This window comes from Vulpes vulpes, chromosome 4, assembly GCF_048418805.1.
Source record: "Vulpes vulpes isolate BD-2025 chromosome 4, VulVul3, whole genome shotgun sequence".
Classification (NCBI taxonomy): Eukaryota; Metazoa; Chordata; class Mammalia; order Carnivora; family Canidae; genus Vulpes; species Vulpes vulpes.
The window spans coordinates 159,645-173,545 of NC_132783.1; the positions used below are offsets into that span (position 1 = coordinate 159,645).

A 13,901-nucleotide genomic window follows, 5' to 3' on the forward strand; every position below is an offset into this window, starting at 1 on the left:
GTGATCGTGCTACATTACCAGGCCTGTAAAATGTACGGACTAGAAGGAAGAAATCCTGAAAAGATGCCAGACTAATGCTATGTTCATGCATTTTTACTGAAAAGTTGCACTGGCTCATCATTCCATGGTTGAATGGAGGCATCGTTCAAACTTATGAAATGACTATTCACGACTCAGAGTATTTTCTGGCAAGAAAAACAATTATTCATTCAACAAGTATTAGTGTTGGAGGTGGTAGGTGCATCACTGAAATTCTGCCCTGCGGAGGCCTCTGTCCTAGAGCAGGTGGGGATGCAGAAGGAACAGCTGGCTTGTTGACGAGACCACCGAGGAAGCGGACGACTTCTATCTACAGAGGAAGTATAAGGTGCACTTGGAAGATGCGGAAAAGAATTTCAACAATACAGTTTTACCAACACAAATTCAAATTGTTATGTAAGATTTTTTATATGGAAAATCAGCATAATGTTTTAATAGGCTTATCTATATTTATATATGTAAACATGCAAATTCTTAATATTTAATAGGTTTATTTATTGTGTACTTTTATTGATGAAAACATCTACACATACACAGAATAGAGCAGTGGACTTCACACATGTCACCCAGCTTTGGCAATCATTAGCATTTTGCCGTACTTGTTTCACTGATCTTCAGTTTTCTTTTTGCTGGAGTAATTTCAAAGAAAACCCTAAACACGTCATTTCACCTGGAAAACCATCAGTCACATCTCAAATAAAAAAGGCATTTTCCGGGACTCCTGGGTGATTGTCTGACTCTTGGTTTCAGCTCAGGTCATGGTCTCAGGGTCTTTGGATTGAGGTCAGACTCTGCCCTCAGCAGGGAGTCTGCTTGTCCTTCTCCATGCCCTTCCCCATGCTCTCTCTTGCTCGCTCACTCGCTCTGGCTGTGTCTCAAATAAAATCTTTTAAAAGAAAAGACATTTTCTTTATTTTTTTTTAATTTTTATTTATTTATGATAGTCACAGAGAGAGAGAGAGAGAGGCAGAGACACAGGCAGAGGGAGAAGCAGGCTCCATGCACTGGGAGCCCGACGTGGGACTCGATCCCAGGTCTCCAGGATCGCGCCCTGGGCCAAAGGCAGGCGCCAAACCGCTGCGCCACCCAGGGATCCCTTATTTATTTATTTATTTATTTATTTATTTATTTATTTATTTAAATTTGAAAAGACATTTTACTTGTGGCATTTTCACACCTATGAAAATTCACCATGATTTCTTTCTTTTTTTTTTTTAAAGATTTATTTATTTATTTATTTATTTATTTATTTATTTATTTATGAGAGAGAGAGAGACAGAGGCAGAGACACAGGAGGAGGGAGAAACAGGCTCCATGCTGGGAGCCCAGGGAGCCACCCAGGGATCCCCTCACCATGATTTCTTAACGTCAGTTTGTGCCTATTTCAAATTTAAATTTGCCATTTCTGAGAAAGAAAATGTTCTTCCACAGTTGGGTTTTTTTTTTTTTTTAGTTTATTTATTCATGAGAGACACAGAGAGAGGCAGAAATCCAGGCAGAGGGAGAGGCAGACTTCCTGCGGGGAACCTGATGTGGGACTTGATCCCAGGGCCCCGGGATCATGTGCTGAGCCAAAGGCAGATGCTCAACTACTAAGCCACCCAGGGGTCCCTTGACGGTTGGTTTTATTCCCATCAGGACTCAAACGTGGTGCACACACTGTATTTTGTTCCTGTGCCTCCTAGACCTCTCTCTCAGCCCACCCTCTTCGAGTGGAGGCAGGATCTGTGCTGTCACTGCCACAAGTGACTGAGCGGTGTATCCGTCCCCCAGAATTCCCCAGTTGGGACCTGGCGTCTGTGGACTGCTGTTTCACTAGACCTTCTACCTGCAGAGTAGAAGTTAGCTCTAAATGTTTGACTAGATGCAGGATCCTTTTCAAAAATATTTTAAAAACCAAATATATATTTTTTTAAATGAATGACACGTGATGGTTAATTTTGTGCCAACTTGGCTAGGCCTGTTTAGTCAAACATTGTTCTAGATTTCTCTGTGAAGGTATGTTCTAGATGTGATTAACATTCAGATCATTAGACTTTGAGTAAAGCAGATGCGGCTCTCCAGTGTGATGAGCCTCATGCAGTCGGTTGAAGGTCTTAGTAGAGATGAGACTGACCTCCCTGAGAAAAGGGATTCTGATGGCAGACGACCTTCGGACTCAAGCTGCAGCATGACGTCTCCTGGGTCTCCAGCCTGCGGGAGAGAGGCACGATCCACATATACAGATAGTGATGAAGGATAAAGATAGAGACGCTGTAGATCGAGAGAGATGACATGGGTAGCGCACGTAAATCCTATTGGTTCTGCTTCTCGGGAGAACCCTGACAAGACAGTACTTCTTAAGGGAGAATATTTCAGGAAACACAGCTCCCCAAAATATAAAAAGGGCAACATGAAATGTCAAATTAACAAAAAGTAATGCTGAAAATATTGAAGTTATGCTTGCCTCCAGTTTCTCTCTTCTGTGTTCAAACTGAACTTTGATGAATTTCAGAGGTGAGCTGTTGTTCTTGGATGGAAAAGAGTAGATTGTGGCCGGCTACAGCCAATTTTCCTAGTTAGTTAGTTTACACATCATTTAATATTAATTATGTTCTAGCACATTAAAAACAAACATATTTATTCCTGATAGGGCCCCCACTCAACCTCCACTTTTATGTATTTTTTAATATGTAACCCATTTCTTTTTTGTAAAATTGCACTAATACCTATTTTGGGATGCTGCATAAAGTCTGGCCCAAAATAGCAATAAATGTCAATGGTCATTATCACCAGCATCACCACCGTTTGCTTTGCTCTGAGTCCACATGGAGCTCCTCGCTCCTCGCACGGCAGAGAATGTATTTGCTTCCAGGGTGAGTTTATGAAATGACATTTTAAAAATGGAACTCATTTCCCAGGCCTCACTTAACAGTACTCCCAGCTGATACAGCCCGTCTCCCCCAAAAGCCGACCCTTTGCTTCCCCCGCATTATTCACGGCCCTCTGGGCTGTGTGCAGTGGAGCAGAACAGCTCAAATGAGGTTCGTGCATTAGGGAGAAAGCTGCAGGGCAGTGAAGAAGCCTGTCCACCCCTGGCCCTTCCCAACCCACAAGGGGCCTTCTTTTAACACACCTGAAGTCACCATCCAGTGCTTGTCACAACACATGGTCACGCCAGCACCTGCCTGGCAGCTGCATGACCTTGGGGAAACCTCTTAACCTCTTCAAGTTCCATTTATTAGTCTGTAAAAGAGGGACACTGTGATTTCGGGGCTCTGTGAGCATCTGCATGCATGAGCGTGAATGAAAGCTCAATAAAGGCAATAAATAGACAGACGGATGGATGGATAGATGGCTGGCTGACTGGAGTGTGTCTCTTGCAGATCCCAACACAGTTCCATATACCTGATCCTGGCCACATCCTTGTGATGTGAGCAGGGAAAGTAAAGTCCCCTTGACAATGAGGCAAACGACGCAAGACCTTGGCAGGATGGAAGTGGGTGTCAGTTTTCACAGTAAAGTGCAGTTTATCCTGGTTACCTCTCACCACAGTGTGAAGTTGAGGACAGGTGTCTTGTGTCAGGTCACTATTTCCTGCACAAATAACATATGGACAATTTCTAAAGAAAAAAATTTCTATCCCACTATGTCAACCTAAATTATCATATACCTTAAATATAGGTTAGTGTAAACTCCAAGCAAATGCATAAACTATCTATAGAGCCCTATGCCGGTGCCTCCAGCTGCCACCAGCGCCCGTGGCAGGGCTCCAGGGGGGACTCGCCCCACCGGCGGCCCCCCACCCCTTGCTCAGTCCAGGCCAGGCTCCAGGCTCCACTTGCTACTTTCTGTATTTCCTGTGGAAGCAGAGCGGCCAGGGAGACCAGCTGGGGGTGGGACGCAGCAGCCATCCCAGGGGGCTTCTCTCCAAGCGGGGCCATCGCAAGGCCAAGGTGCTGAGCTTCGGCTCCCCAGGGGCGGCAAGCAGACGGACCGGGGCAGCCCAGCACCCAGGTGCCCGGCGCATCCGGGCCGAGCCTTGGCTCCCTCCCGCCATCTGCTCACTGCCCTCCCCGCTGCTGGGATGGCGGCCCGGTGTGTGCCCGGGGCAGGGGCGCCTGCAGGCCTCTCGGGGCGCAGCAGCGGGGACAGGGCCGGGAGGCTGCAGGGCAGCGGGCCTGGCCCAGGTGCCACACCCCTCCCCCGGCCCCCCGCAGGCTCCCCGGGACGCACCGGCCTCATCCCCCCTCGGTCTCCCGCTCCCGCAGCGCCTGCCACGTGCCGGACCCCGTGTTGGCTTCAGGGGGGAAGGCTGGGAACCGCTCAGAACCCGGGCTGGCCGGGCTGTGGTGGCCGGAGGCCAGAGGCCAGAGGCTGGAGGCTGGAGGCTGGAGGCTGGAGGCCGGAGGCTGGAGCCTACCCTCGAGGGCTCCGACGCCACAGCAGGGGCAGCAGGCCGTGCTGCACACCCATGAGTCGCCCCCACCCAGTCTGGGCCCTGGGCACTGCCACACATGGGCACAACACGCTTTGTAAAAAACCAGACATGCAGGTCAGTCGAGGTCTTCCTGTTGCAACGATGACCTTGCCTGAGCTTCCAGGTCCACCACGGGGTCAGCTCCGGGGTGCAGAGGGCGAGGGGTCAGGCCAGGGGTCGGCCTGGGGCTGCTCCCCCCACCCCCCCACAGCGGGGGCAGCCCCGGTGAGCAGATACCCCTAAAGCCACACCACCCCGAGCACAGGCCAGCTGCCAGGCCTCCAAGGGGCGCCGGGATGGGGGCTGGTAAGCTCATGGCCCTGTGAGCAGCGCAGGGTGGGGCTGTGCCACAGGAGTGCCAGGCGCCCCCACAGGTGCCCCTGACATGCCTGTGCCCCCCCATCATTCAGGTGCCCCCGACATGCCCTGCAGCCTCATTCAGGAACCCCTGACATCCCCAGAGGCCCGCTCCGCAGTGGGGGTTCCATCGCAGCACGGGGATGTCGGGGGTCACAGCAGGGCCCTGCAGTGTGACTGCATTGCAGATCGGGGCCCTAAGGACATGGGTCAAATGAGGCCGCCGAGGTGCAGCTGTGTCCTCGGAGGCCCTGCTTCCTCCCGTGGCGGCTGCCTGAGGGGACGAGGAGGCACAAGTGGCCGAAGCATCGGGGCCAAGCGAGCAACATGCAACACGGCTGCCCGAGCCGATCCCGGCGACATGGTGGCCTCCGCGTCATCCGACAGCATGACGCACATTCAAGTCCTTGTGACCTCAGGGGAGTGAGATCACTCAGGTCGTCCTCTGAGCACAGGGACATTCAGCTAGAGATTAATAAGAAAAAATACCTAGAAAATTCCACCTTTGGAAATTAAGCCACAATTTCTAAATAGCCCTGGGACAGCAGGAGAACTCATAATGGGAATTAGAAATACTTGGACCCGGGAGATACTGAAAATAAATCAAAACATGCTGTTGCCGCCGCAGCAGCTCTAGAGGAGAAAGCGAGGGTGCGGGCAGCAGGAGAGGACAGAAGCTGCAACTCCACCGCCGGAGCAGCCACCCCCGGGGACGCGAATCCCGAGCCCGCCCTGACGGCCCGGGAGAAACCGAGGCTGGGGGCGCTGAGCTGTGCGCCAGGGCGACCGACGGAGCCGGAAACGGAGAGCAGATTCCTTCCACCGGACGCAGCAAGTGTACCCTTAAGGAAAATAATGTCGAATCGGACAAAATAAAACTTAGGAACTTCTGTTTATCAAAATAGAGAGAAGACTAAGCCACGGAGCAGGTGTTCTCAGAACAAGCCTATGAAGGGCTTCGAGCCGGCCCCGCCAAGGACGCCGACGCTGAGGGCCCTGGCTCCCGGGAGCCCCACGGCAGCTGTGCACCCAAGGGGAACGCGCGGGCCCACACGCACCACCCGCCGCACCTGCCAGGGCCGGGCCGGGAGGCCACCCGCTGGCCACCCGCTGACCACCGGCGGGGCAGGACGCGGCGGGAACCCGCGGCAAACACGGGGTCGGGGCTCACAGGTGCCCGTGAGCTGAGCGACGCCCACAGCGAGGGACACAGCCCGGATGGCACTGGCCCGGCGGCTTCAACGGCCCGGGGGCTGGACATGCCTCAGTGAGGGACAGGGCCTGGATGGCACCGGCCCGGAGGCTTTAACGGCCCTGGGGGCTGGACGTGCCCCAGCCCGGCGGCCTCCCCCCTGGGACCTGGAGACCCGGCCCGGTCCCCAGGCAGCCGCCTTCTGCGGGGCTCTCCCCTGGAAGGGCGCGAGTCCATCCCAGGGGCCCCCTCGAGGCCTAAGCACCTCCCAAACACCTGCCCCTTATGGCCCCCCCGCCGGGAGCCTCAGCCTAGGAGTGTGGGCGGCACAAGCTTCGGGCTCCAGAAGCGGCCTGTGTGCCCCACCGGCCCCAGGAAGCTGCGCGTCACCGGGGGCACCACCCTCGGAGGCACTGCGTGCCGGGCACTTGGGGCGGCCGCTCGCGGCTGACGGTCTCGGTCCAGTGCTTGTTCCAGGAGATGCGCACCTGCACGCCCGTCACTCACGCGGTGGGGACATACCGTTCATTCTGCAATGTAAAGTCAACTAAAAGTCAAAGCAAAAGACACCAAAAGACGTAGACCTGGACCTACAGGCAGGGACGTTCCTTCACACCAGGGGAGAAAGGCTACAAAGCAGCACACGCGGTAGGACCCCGCGCTTGCCGACACAGCACACGCGCACGGAAACACGCCAACACTCATTTCTTTAAAAATATTTATTGAGTATGTGCTCTGCGCCAACACATAATTTACGTGGAAGACATCTCTACGACTGTACTATCCATGCAGAGTCCCGTCACATGCGTCGCCGCCTCCAGGCCCTGCACGGCTTTGGGGCGCCCACCTTCACACGACAGGGAGGGACCCGGGCAGCAAGGACACCATGACACATGATGCGTGAACAGCCACTTTCACAGGAGTACAAGGTGATGCGCGTGCGCCCTGCGAGTTGAGATCTAGACCTAGCTTAGGGACACGGTGCCACCGACTCGGCCACGAGCCAGACTGTGGACACCTGGGGACAACGCCTACTTCTAGAGCACAGACACGGGCAGTGACAGGGGTGAGGGGTCCCCGCCGAGCCCCACGCGGCGCCTGTGGAGGCCCGAGGAAGGGAGCGCGCACGCACACGGGTGTCCCGCCGCCGGGCAGGGGAGCTCGCGGGCCACAGGAACGCGGGCTCACATCCAAGCGCGTCTCCGCCCGGGCTCGTTCCTGCAGCACCTGCTTCCCACAGCTTCGACCGTCGTCTCCAGATGGGAAAGACCTTCTCTCCCACCTGGAAACAGACCAAGCAAATCAGTCATAATAAACCGCTTGAGTGTGACTCACACGCAGCACCTCCTGATGACGACTCAGGATCGCACCCAAGAGCTTCAGGCGGAGAAGTTTCTTAATGACCAACATTAAGACTTTGACATAAAATTAGCACAAAGCAGGTAGGAGACCAGAGGAGAACCGTCGCGTCCCCTCTGCCGTCCTGCACCAGGTGTGGGAACGGCGGCCCGGCCCGCTCTCCACCGGGGCCTCCTGGACACGGGAAGGGTGGCCCTGGGCTGGGTCCCTGCCCTCAGACTCACCTTCCTGCCCCCGTTTCCTGTTCTACCAATAACAGCACCAACTGCCCGCGAGGAGGATGAGAAAGCAGCGCAGGCGCGTGAGGCCGAGGCCGTGGCACCGCGACCGCCACGCCCGTCTCCCAGCACCAGCGCCCACCCGCCCTGCGGCACGAGCCTTACTTTCTGCGATGTGGGGTCTTGTGTGGAAGTGACGGACCAGCTGAGCGCCACGGACATGTGCCTCCTCCACACGGGGTTTCTCTGCAGCACAACCGAGCCTGTGACCACATCTCCCAAGAGCACAGACACGGGCTCGTCCATCATAAACAGCACCTGCCTCCAGTGGGTGGTTCTGCAAGACACGGGGCACGCGTCACCTCTGTGGGGCGGACCCCCAGGCTCTCCCGCGGGGCAGACGCACCAGGCCCACGGCGAGGCCTCTGTGGGCGCCAGGGACTGGGCCACAGCCCAGCGAGCACGCGGCTCTAGGTGCTCCCAGGGCCCAGCACCCTGGCACGGGGCGTCTACCGCATCCCTGCCCGGTCCCTAGGCTGCCAATGCCGAGTTCTAGTTTCCGCAGCGCAGGAAGGTCACTGCCCCTGGGAGTCGGGCTGGAGGGTGAGTGGCAAGTGCGACATCTGGGACAAACGGTCACGCTCCGCACTCTCTGGGTTCTGCAGGCCCTGAGGACACGGCTCCACGGCCTCGGGGTCACGCTCAGCCCTCACGTCCCTCCGGCCCCAGTCGCCGTGAGGGCCCCTGTCCCCGCGTCCCAGAGCGCTGCCCGGGCTCGGCACCTGCCTGCCCCATCCCACGGTGTGCGGGCGCACGACCCCAGGGGCCTGAGTTCCCGCCCTCGACTGGTGACAGCTCGCATCTGTGCGCCGGGACTGGGAAGGGCGGCCGGAGGCCTGGCCCCGCCAGCTCCACGGACGCTCCGGCCAACAGCCTGGCTCCTGTGGTGCAGACAGACGCGAGGCCCCGAGGACCCCCGCTGCAGCCAGTGTTGACCCGAGCAGCGCAGCTGCCCGCCCCGGCCCCGGGGCACCTACCGCACAGGCCCGCGGAGGTCCCAGGAAGGCAGCGCTGCCGGGCTGCTGGGTCCAGCTCCGAGGCGGACCGCAGCGCCCGGCTCACCCGAGCAGCGAGCAGCATCAAGATGCTACTGCACAGAAGTGTCCTGGGGGTGGCTGGGGGCTCGGTCCGGGGAGCATATGCCTTGGCTCAGGGATGACCCCGGGGCCTGGGATCGAGTCCCGCATCGGGCTCCCTGCTCAGTGGGGCATCTGCCTCCCCCTCCCCTGCCCCCGCCTCTGCTCATGTGCTCTCTCGCCCACTCTCTCCCTCAAATAAAATCTTTAAAAAAAATTTGTCTCAAGAAACACTGACCTTCCCCAAGAAAGTCTTGGGGAGTTAAAAGCCCCTAAAATTCCATGGGTTGTGCTTGTATTAGACCATGGGAAGCTGAAGCAGTGTCCAGGGCCACTGAGGCAGGCAAAGTGCGCTCCGCCCGTTCATGCAGGGGTCAGAGGGCAGGCAGGGCAGCCCAGGGCAGGGGGGGGTGGGGCACGGTCTGGGTCCCCCGCCCACCGCCCGCACACGCCGCTGCCTCCGCGACGGCCTCGCAGCAGGGGACCTGCACCTGCTCCTCCCGGGGCAGCGGAGCCCCTGCGGGTGCTGCACACTCACGGGTGAAACGGGCCTGTGCTCAGCACCAGCTGCGGCTCGTCCTCCTCCGGGCTCTGGAACCGGACACTGAACCAGGCGGTGAATCCATGCAGCGCGCCGGCCTTCCTGATCTCAAAGTGCAGCTCACCGCTCGTGGTCTGTTCAGGCAACGATAAGGAAGGGACGCGGCTGCCGTGAGCGCGTGACAGCAGGCGGGAGGGCTCCGGGCAGGAACTAGCAGCTGTCCCCCCGCCAGCCCCGCTCAATGCCGCTGCACTGCCGGGCCCACGTCTAGTCCAGTAACTGTGGATGCAACTTGCTAGTGTAGCCAAACACAGCAAACCTGCTCCTCGGGAAAGAACCACTAAAGCTGGCAGCACAAATTCACATGCGGCAGATAATCAGAAAAGGTTTCAAGCAACGTGGGCCTCACTTGCCTCATTTTCTGGTCCCATATTTGAGTGGAATCCTATTTCTTCTCATTCTTGGCATAAAGAACCGGGCCTCTCTATACTGCGAAACTAAGTGCAGAGCCAACAGCTTAGCTCCCGGCTGAGCTCCAGGGGGTTCCAGGGACCCGCTCCCAAGCTCTGCACCTCTGAGCACACCCTGAAAATGAGCCGCTCCTGAATGCACACGCGCCACCTCGTGGCAACAGGGGGAATGTAAGAGTAAGAATTAAGAATTTTGTCATCCACGGCAGCACAACTTAGAAAAAAAATTTTAACTTGAAATCCTTGAAGAAACTAGATATAATTTATTAGAATCTCAAGATGCTGAAAATATTAAACATAAATATAAAAATTACTGATGGTGTTAAAGAGGTACATGAAAAAATAATGTAAAAATATAAAATCAGAGCATAAAAAAGACAAGACTCAGAAAATCAAAGGCAAGTTTCCTCAACCTGTTTATTCGCACAGAGTCTGGTCCGTGCGCCGCCCACTTAGCCTCCGGGGCTCTCACCTCCAGGTCAGCGATCTGCACGGTTCTCGTGTCCAGCTGCAGGATGGTGCACGGTTCAGACAGACAGTCTTCTGGCTTCAAAATGTGGTTGTACTTGGGCTTCGAAAAAAACTCCTTAATTGCTGAAGATCTAGGGAAAAAGTCAAAGGAGTTGCTCAGAGGCGTGAATCAACAGCTCAGGTTCTGACACACACACTCGCTTTGTCTCCAGTGTGAGCAGGAATTCCACGCCACCGTGTGCGGCACGAGGGCCCCAAGGCAGGGCCGGGGTCCCTGGGGCGGCCCGCTGAGTGTGCGCCGTGTGCGAGGACACCTACGCCCTGCTCGTGGGGCCTGAACACACCAACACCCTTCCCACGGAGGCTGCTATGTCCACCCCACCGCCGTGGCTCCGGTCACCGCGGCCCCCTCCCGACACGCAGACAGGAGGTCCTTGGGAGCCGAGCGCCGGGTCACCGCACAGACACTTGGTCGTCTCACGGCACAAGCAGGGTGAGGATGGTGACATGTGCACACACGGCCCTGTCTAGGTGGCTCCGGAAGAAATGCTCTGAATTGGCAGGACTGCGGGCCACGGGCCTGATCGGAGCAGCCCCGGCCCTCCGCCCGGCATCCTGCTGCCGTCACCTGCACTGCCGAGGGCTGCACCTGGGTGCAGACGGGGGGGGGGGGGGGGGGGGGGGCGGCTGGGGGGCTGGGGCCTCAGGGCTCTGCGTCTCTTGCCTTCCAGGGACAAGGAGCTGCCCGGCCCCAGCCCCCGCGAGGCCAATGTGAGAGCCCGTCCTGGGCCCCGGGCAGGACGTGGGGGGGGGGCTGGGGCCAGCTGTCTGCACCCTGTCCCCCAGGACATCCCCGGGTGTCTCCCCAGTCCCCCGTCCCAGCGCTGCACGGGCTGCCAGGAACGCACCCCAGACCCGGAGCCGCGGTCCGCGGGGGCGCCTTGTGCCTTCCTGGCTCCTCCAGGTCCCACGGGACAGGGTCAGCCCGGGGTGTGGACGGGCCCTCGGCCCATCGGGCGGCCAGCCTGGGGTCCTCTCGAGGCGTGGTGTCGTCAAGTGCGGGCAGAGTCTGTGCCCCCAGGGGTGCGGGAGGTGCTGGCCGGGGTCGGAACCCGGAGCGGCCGGGAGTCCCTGATCTCCCTGGGAGGAGGGCACGCACGGGGAGGCGGGGGGCGGGGGGCGGGGGGCGGGGGGGGGGGGGCGCTGCGGGGCCTCGTCGCAGGCAGCCGGGGGCCAGATGGCAGGCTTAGCCTAGCCCCAGCCGAGCCCCCCAGGGGCCCTGCTCAGGCCGCTCCTCCCACCCCGCCGTCCCCCTAGACCCCCTTCTCGCTCACCCTGAAGCTGTGGGATGCCTACGTGTTGGATGGGGAGAGGGTGCTCACGGCCATGGCCTATACCATCCTCAAGGTGCACAGGAGTAAGTGAGCCCCCGGGAGCCCAGGTGTGCCGGGGGCGGGGGGGCAGGGGCGGTGACCCTGGGCTCTGAGCAGCACCCAGACCTGGGGCGGGGGGACGGCGGGGCAGGCGGGTGCAGCGGGGCTCCCCGAGTGGAGCAGCGGGCAGGGGCCACCCCGGCCAGCGCACTGCCCGCGGCGCTCCTGGGCACAGCGGGACCCCAGCCGCTGGCCTGGGGGCCCCGGGGGCCCCAGGGCGGGGCCCTCTGGGTCTGACTCTCGCCCACCGCCCAGAGCGCCTCCTGAAGCTGCCCCTGGAAGGGCTCCGGGAGTTCCTCCAGGACTCTCTGGCCCAGCCCTGGGCCCTGGAGGACGAGGCCGTGCTGAGACACCTTCGGGCCTCCATGACCCAGCTCCGCAGGATGCGGTGCGACCTGCCCCCGCCAGGTGGGCTCAGGGCCCCGGCCCCTCCCGACTCGGCCTGCTGGGGCCGCCCACAGGGGACAGAGCCCCCGGGGCCCCCGTCCTCATCTCTGGGGCTCTCCTCTTCTGCTCCAGCCTCGGGGACCCCAGGCCAGGGCTGGGCGGGCGGGTACCCACTGCAGGGCCCGGGCAGCAGTGTGGGGGGCTGAGCACAGGGTCAGGCCGGGGGGGGGGGGGTCACGCGGGAGCCGTGAGGACCCCCGGGGCCCCCAGCGGGGGACACACAGCCTGCTGGAGACGCTGACCCCGTCGGCCTCTTTCCAGCGGGACCTGAGGAGTTCCCCACGAGGCCCCTGGGCCTGGAGCCAGTGTCCCCGGCGCCCGGGCCTCTCCTCCCTTCTCCGGCCTCTGAGCCACCGCCCAGGGTGGAGGAGCCAGCCTCCCCGGGCCCAGTCACCCAGCCTGAGCCACCCGGACCCCCTCCCGGCCAGGCCATCGTCAAACCTCCCCCCCAGCGATGGAACTCCCTCCCCACCCTCCCGGTGCAACGTGTCCAGCTGCAGGATGGTGCACGGTTCAGACGTGCAGGCAGGTGCCACCCCAGACATGGTGGGCTTGAAGACAAAAAATGGGGTACAAAAAACCGTATCCTAACTCATACCCTAACCCATACCCTAACCTGTACCCTCACCCTACCCTAACCTCTAACCCGTACCCTAACCTGTACCATAAACCCGTATCCTAACCCGTACCCTAATCCATACCATAACCAGTACCCCAACCCATTCCCTAACCCATACCCTAACCCTAACCTGAACCAGAACTGGAACCCTAACCTGAACCGGAACCCGAACCCTAACCCTAAACCCTATCCCAAACCTGGACCCAAGCCTTATCCTGAAACCGAACCCTAAACCCTAAACCCTATCCCGAACTCAAACCCTATCCCGAACCCTATCTCGAACTCTAACCGTAACCCTAACCCCAAACCCTGAACCCAAACCCGAACCCAAATTCTAAACTGAACTGGAACCCAAACCCGAACTCTAACTGAAACCCGAACCCCTAACCCGACCCCTAACCCCGAACCCAAACTCAAACCCCTAACCCCAACCCTGAACCCGAACCTGAACCCTAACCGAACCCTAACCTGAACCTGAACCCTAAACCAAGCCCGAACCTGAACCCAATCCTGAACCCTAATCCCAAACCGGAACCAGAACCCTAACCCGAGCCCCAATCCGAACCTGAACCCGAACCCTAACCCCGAACCCCTAACCCCTTACTCTAAGCCTAACCACCACCCTTACCCTCACCACAAATTTCCAAAACTGCGATATGAGATGACAGAGAACCTTAACGGACCAATATCCAGGTTAGAACGTGATGCAGTCATCATCAAACTCCGGAGACATAAAAGACAGGGACAACTGGCTTCTCAGGCGAATTCTATCAAAAGTTTAAAAAAGAAATAATACCTATTCTAGTGAAGCTGTTTTGAAGGTATAAAGAGCATGAACACCTCCAATCTTAAGAGGCCGGCATTACCTTATCTCAAAATTAGACAAAGACCCCACCATAGAGGAGAATTACAGACCAGCATCCCTGATGAACCCGGATGCAAAAATTCTCACCAAGATGGTAGTCAATAGGGTCAACAGTATATTGAGTGGATTATTCACCACAACCAAATGGGATTTATCCCCAGGATGCAAGGTTGGTCCAACATTGATAAAACAATCAACGTGATAGATCACAGCAATAAGAGAAGAAACAAGAACCTTATGATCCTAAAACAAAACAAAACAAAACAAAACCTTATGATCCTCTCAAGGGATGCAG

General features: G+C 58.1%; 1 protein-coding gene across 1 annotated transcript; it reads right to left on the minus strand.

Moving 5' to 3' along the window:
* Positions 1-6,751: 6,751 nt before the first annotated feature.
* LOC140598488 (uncharacterized) lies at positions 6,752-12,667 on the minus strand. The gene is made up of 6 exons (XM_072755140.1): positions 12,595-12,667; positions 11,151-11,454; positions 10,244-10,373; positions 9,299-9,435; positions 7,790-7,961; positions 6,752-7,329 (listed from the first exon to the last, which is right to left on the minus strand). Exons 1-6 carry the CDS (start codon positions 12,665-12,667, stop codon positions 7,018-7,020), a joined length of 1,128 nt encoding a protein of 375 aa, XP_072611241.1. The 3' UTR covers positions 6,752-7,017.
* Between the last annotated feature and the right edge of the window lie 1,234 nt (positions 12,668-13,901).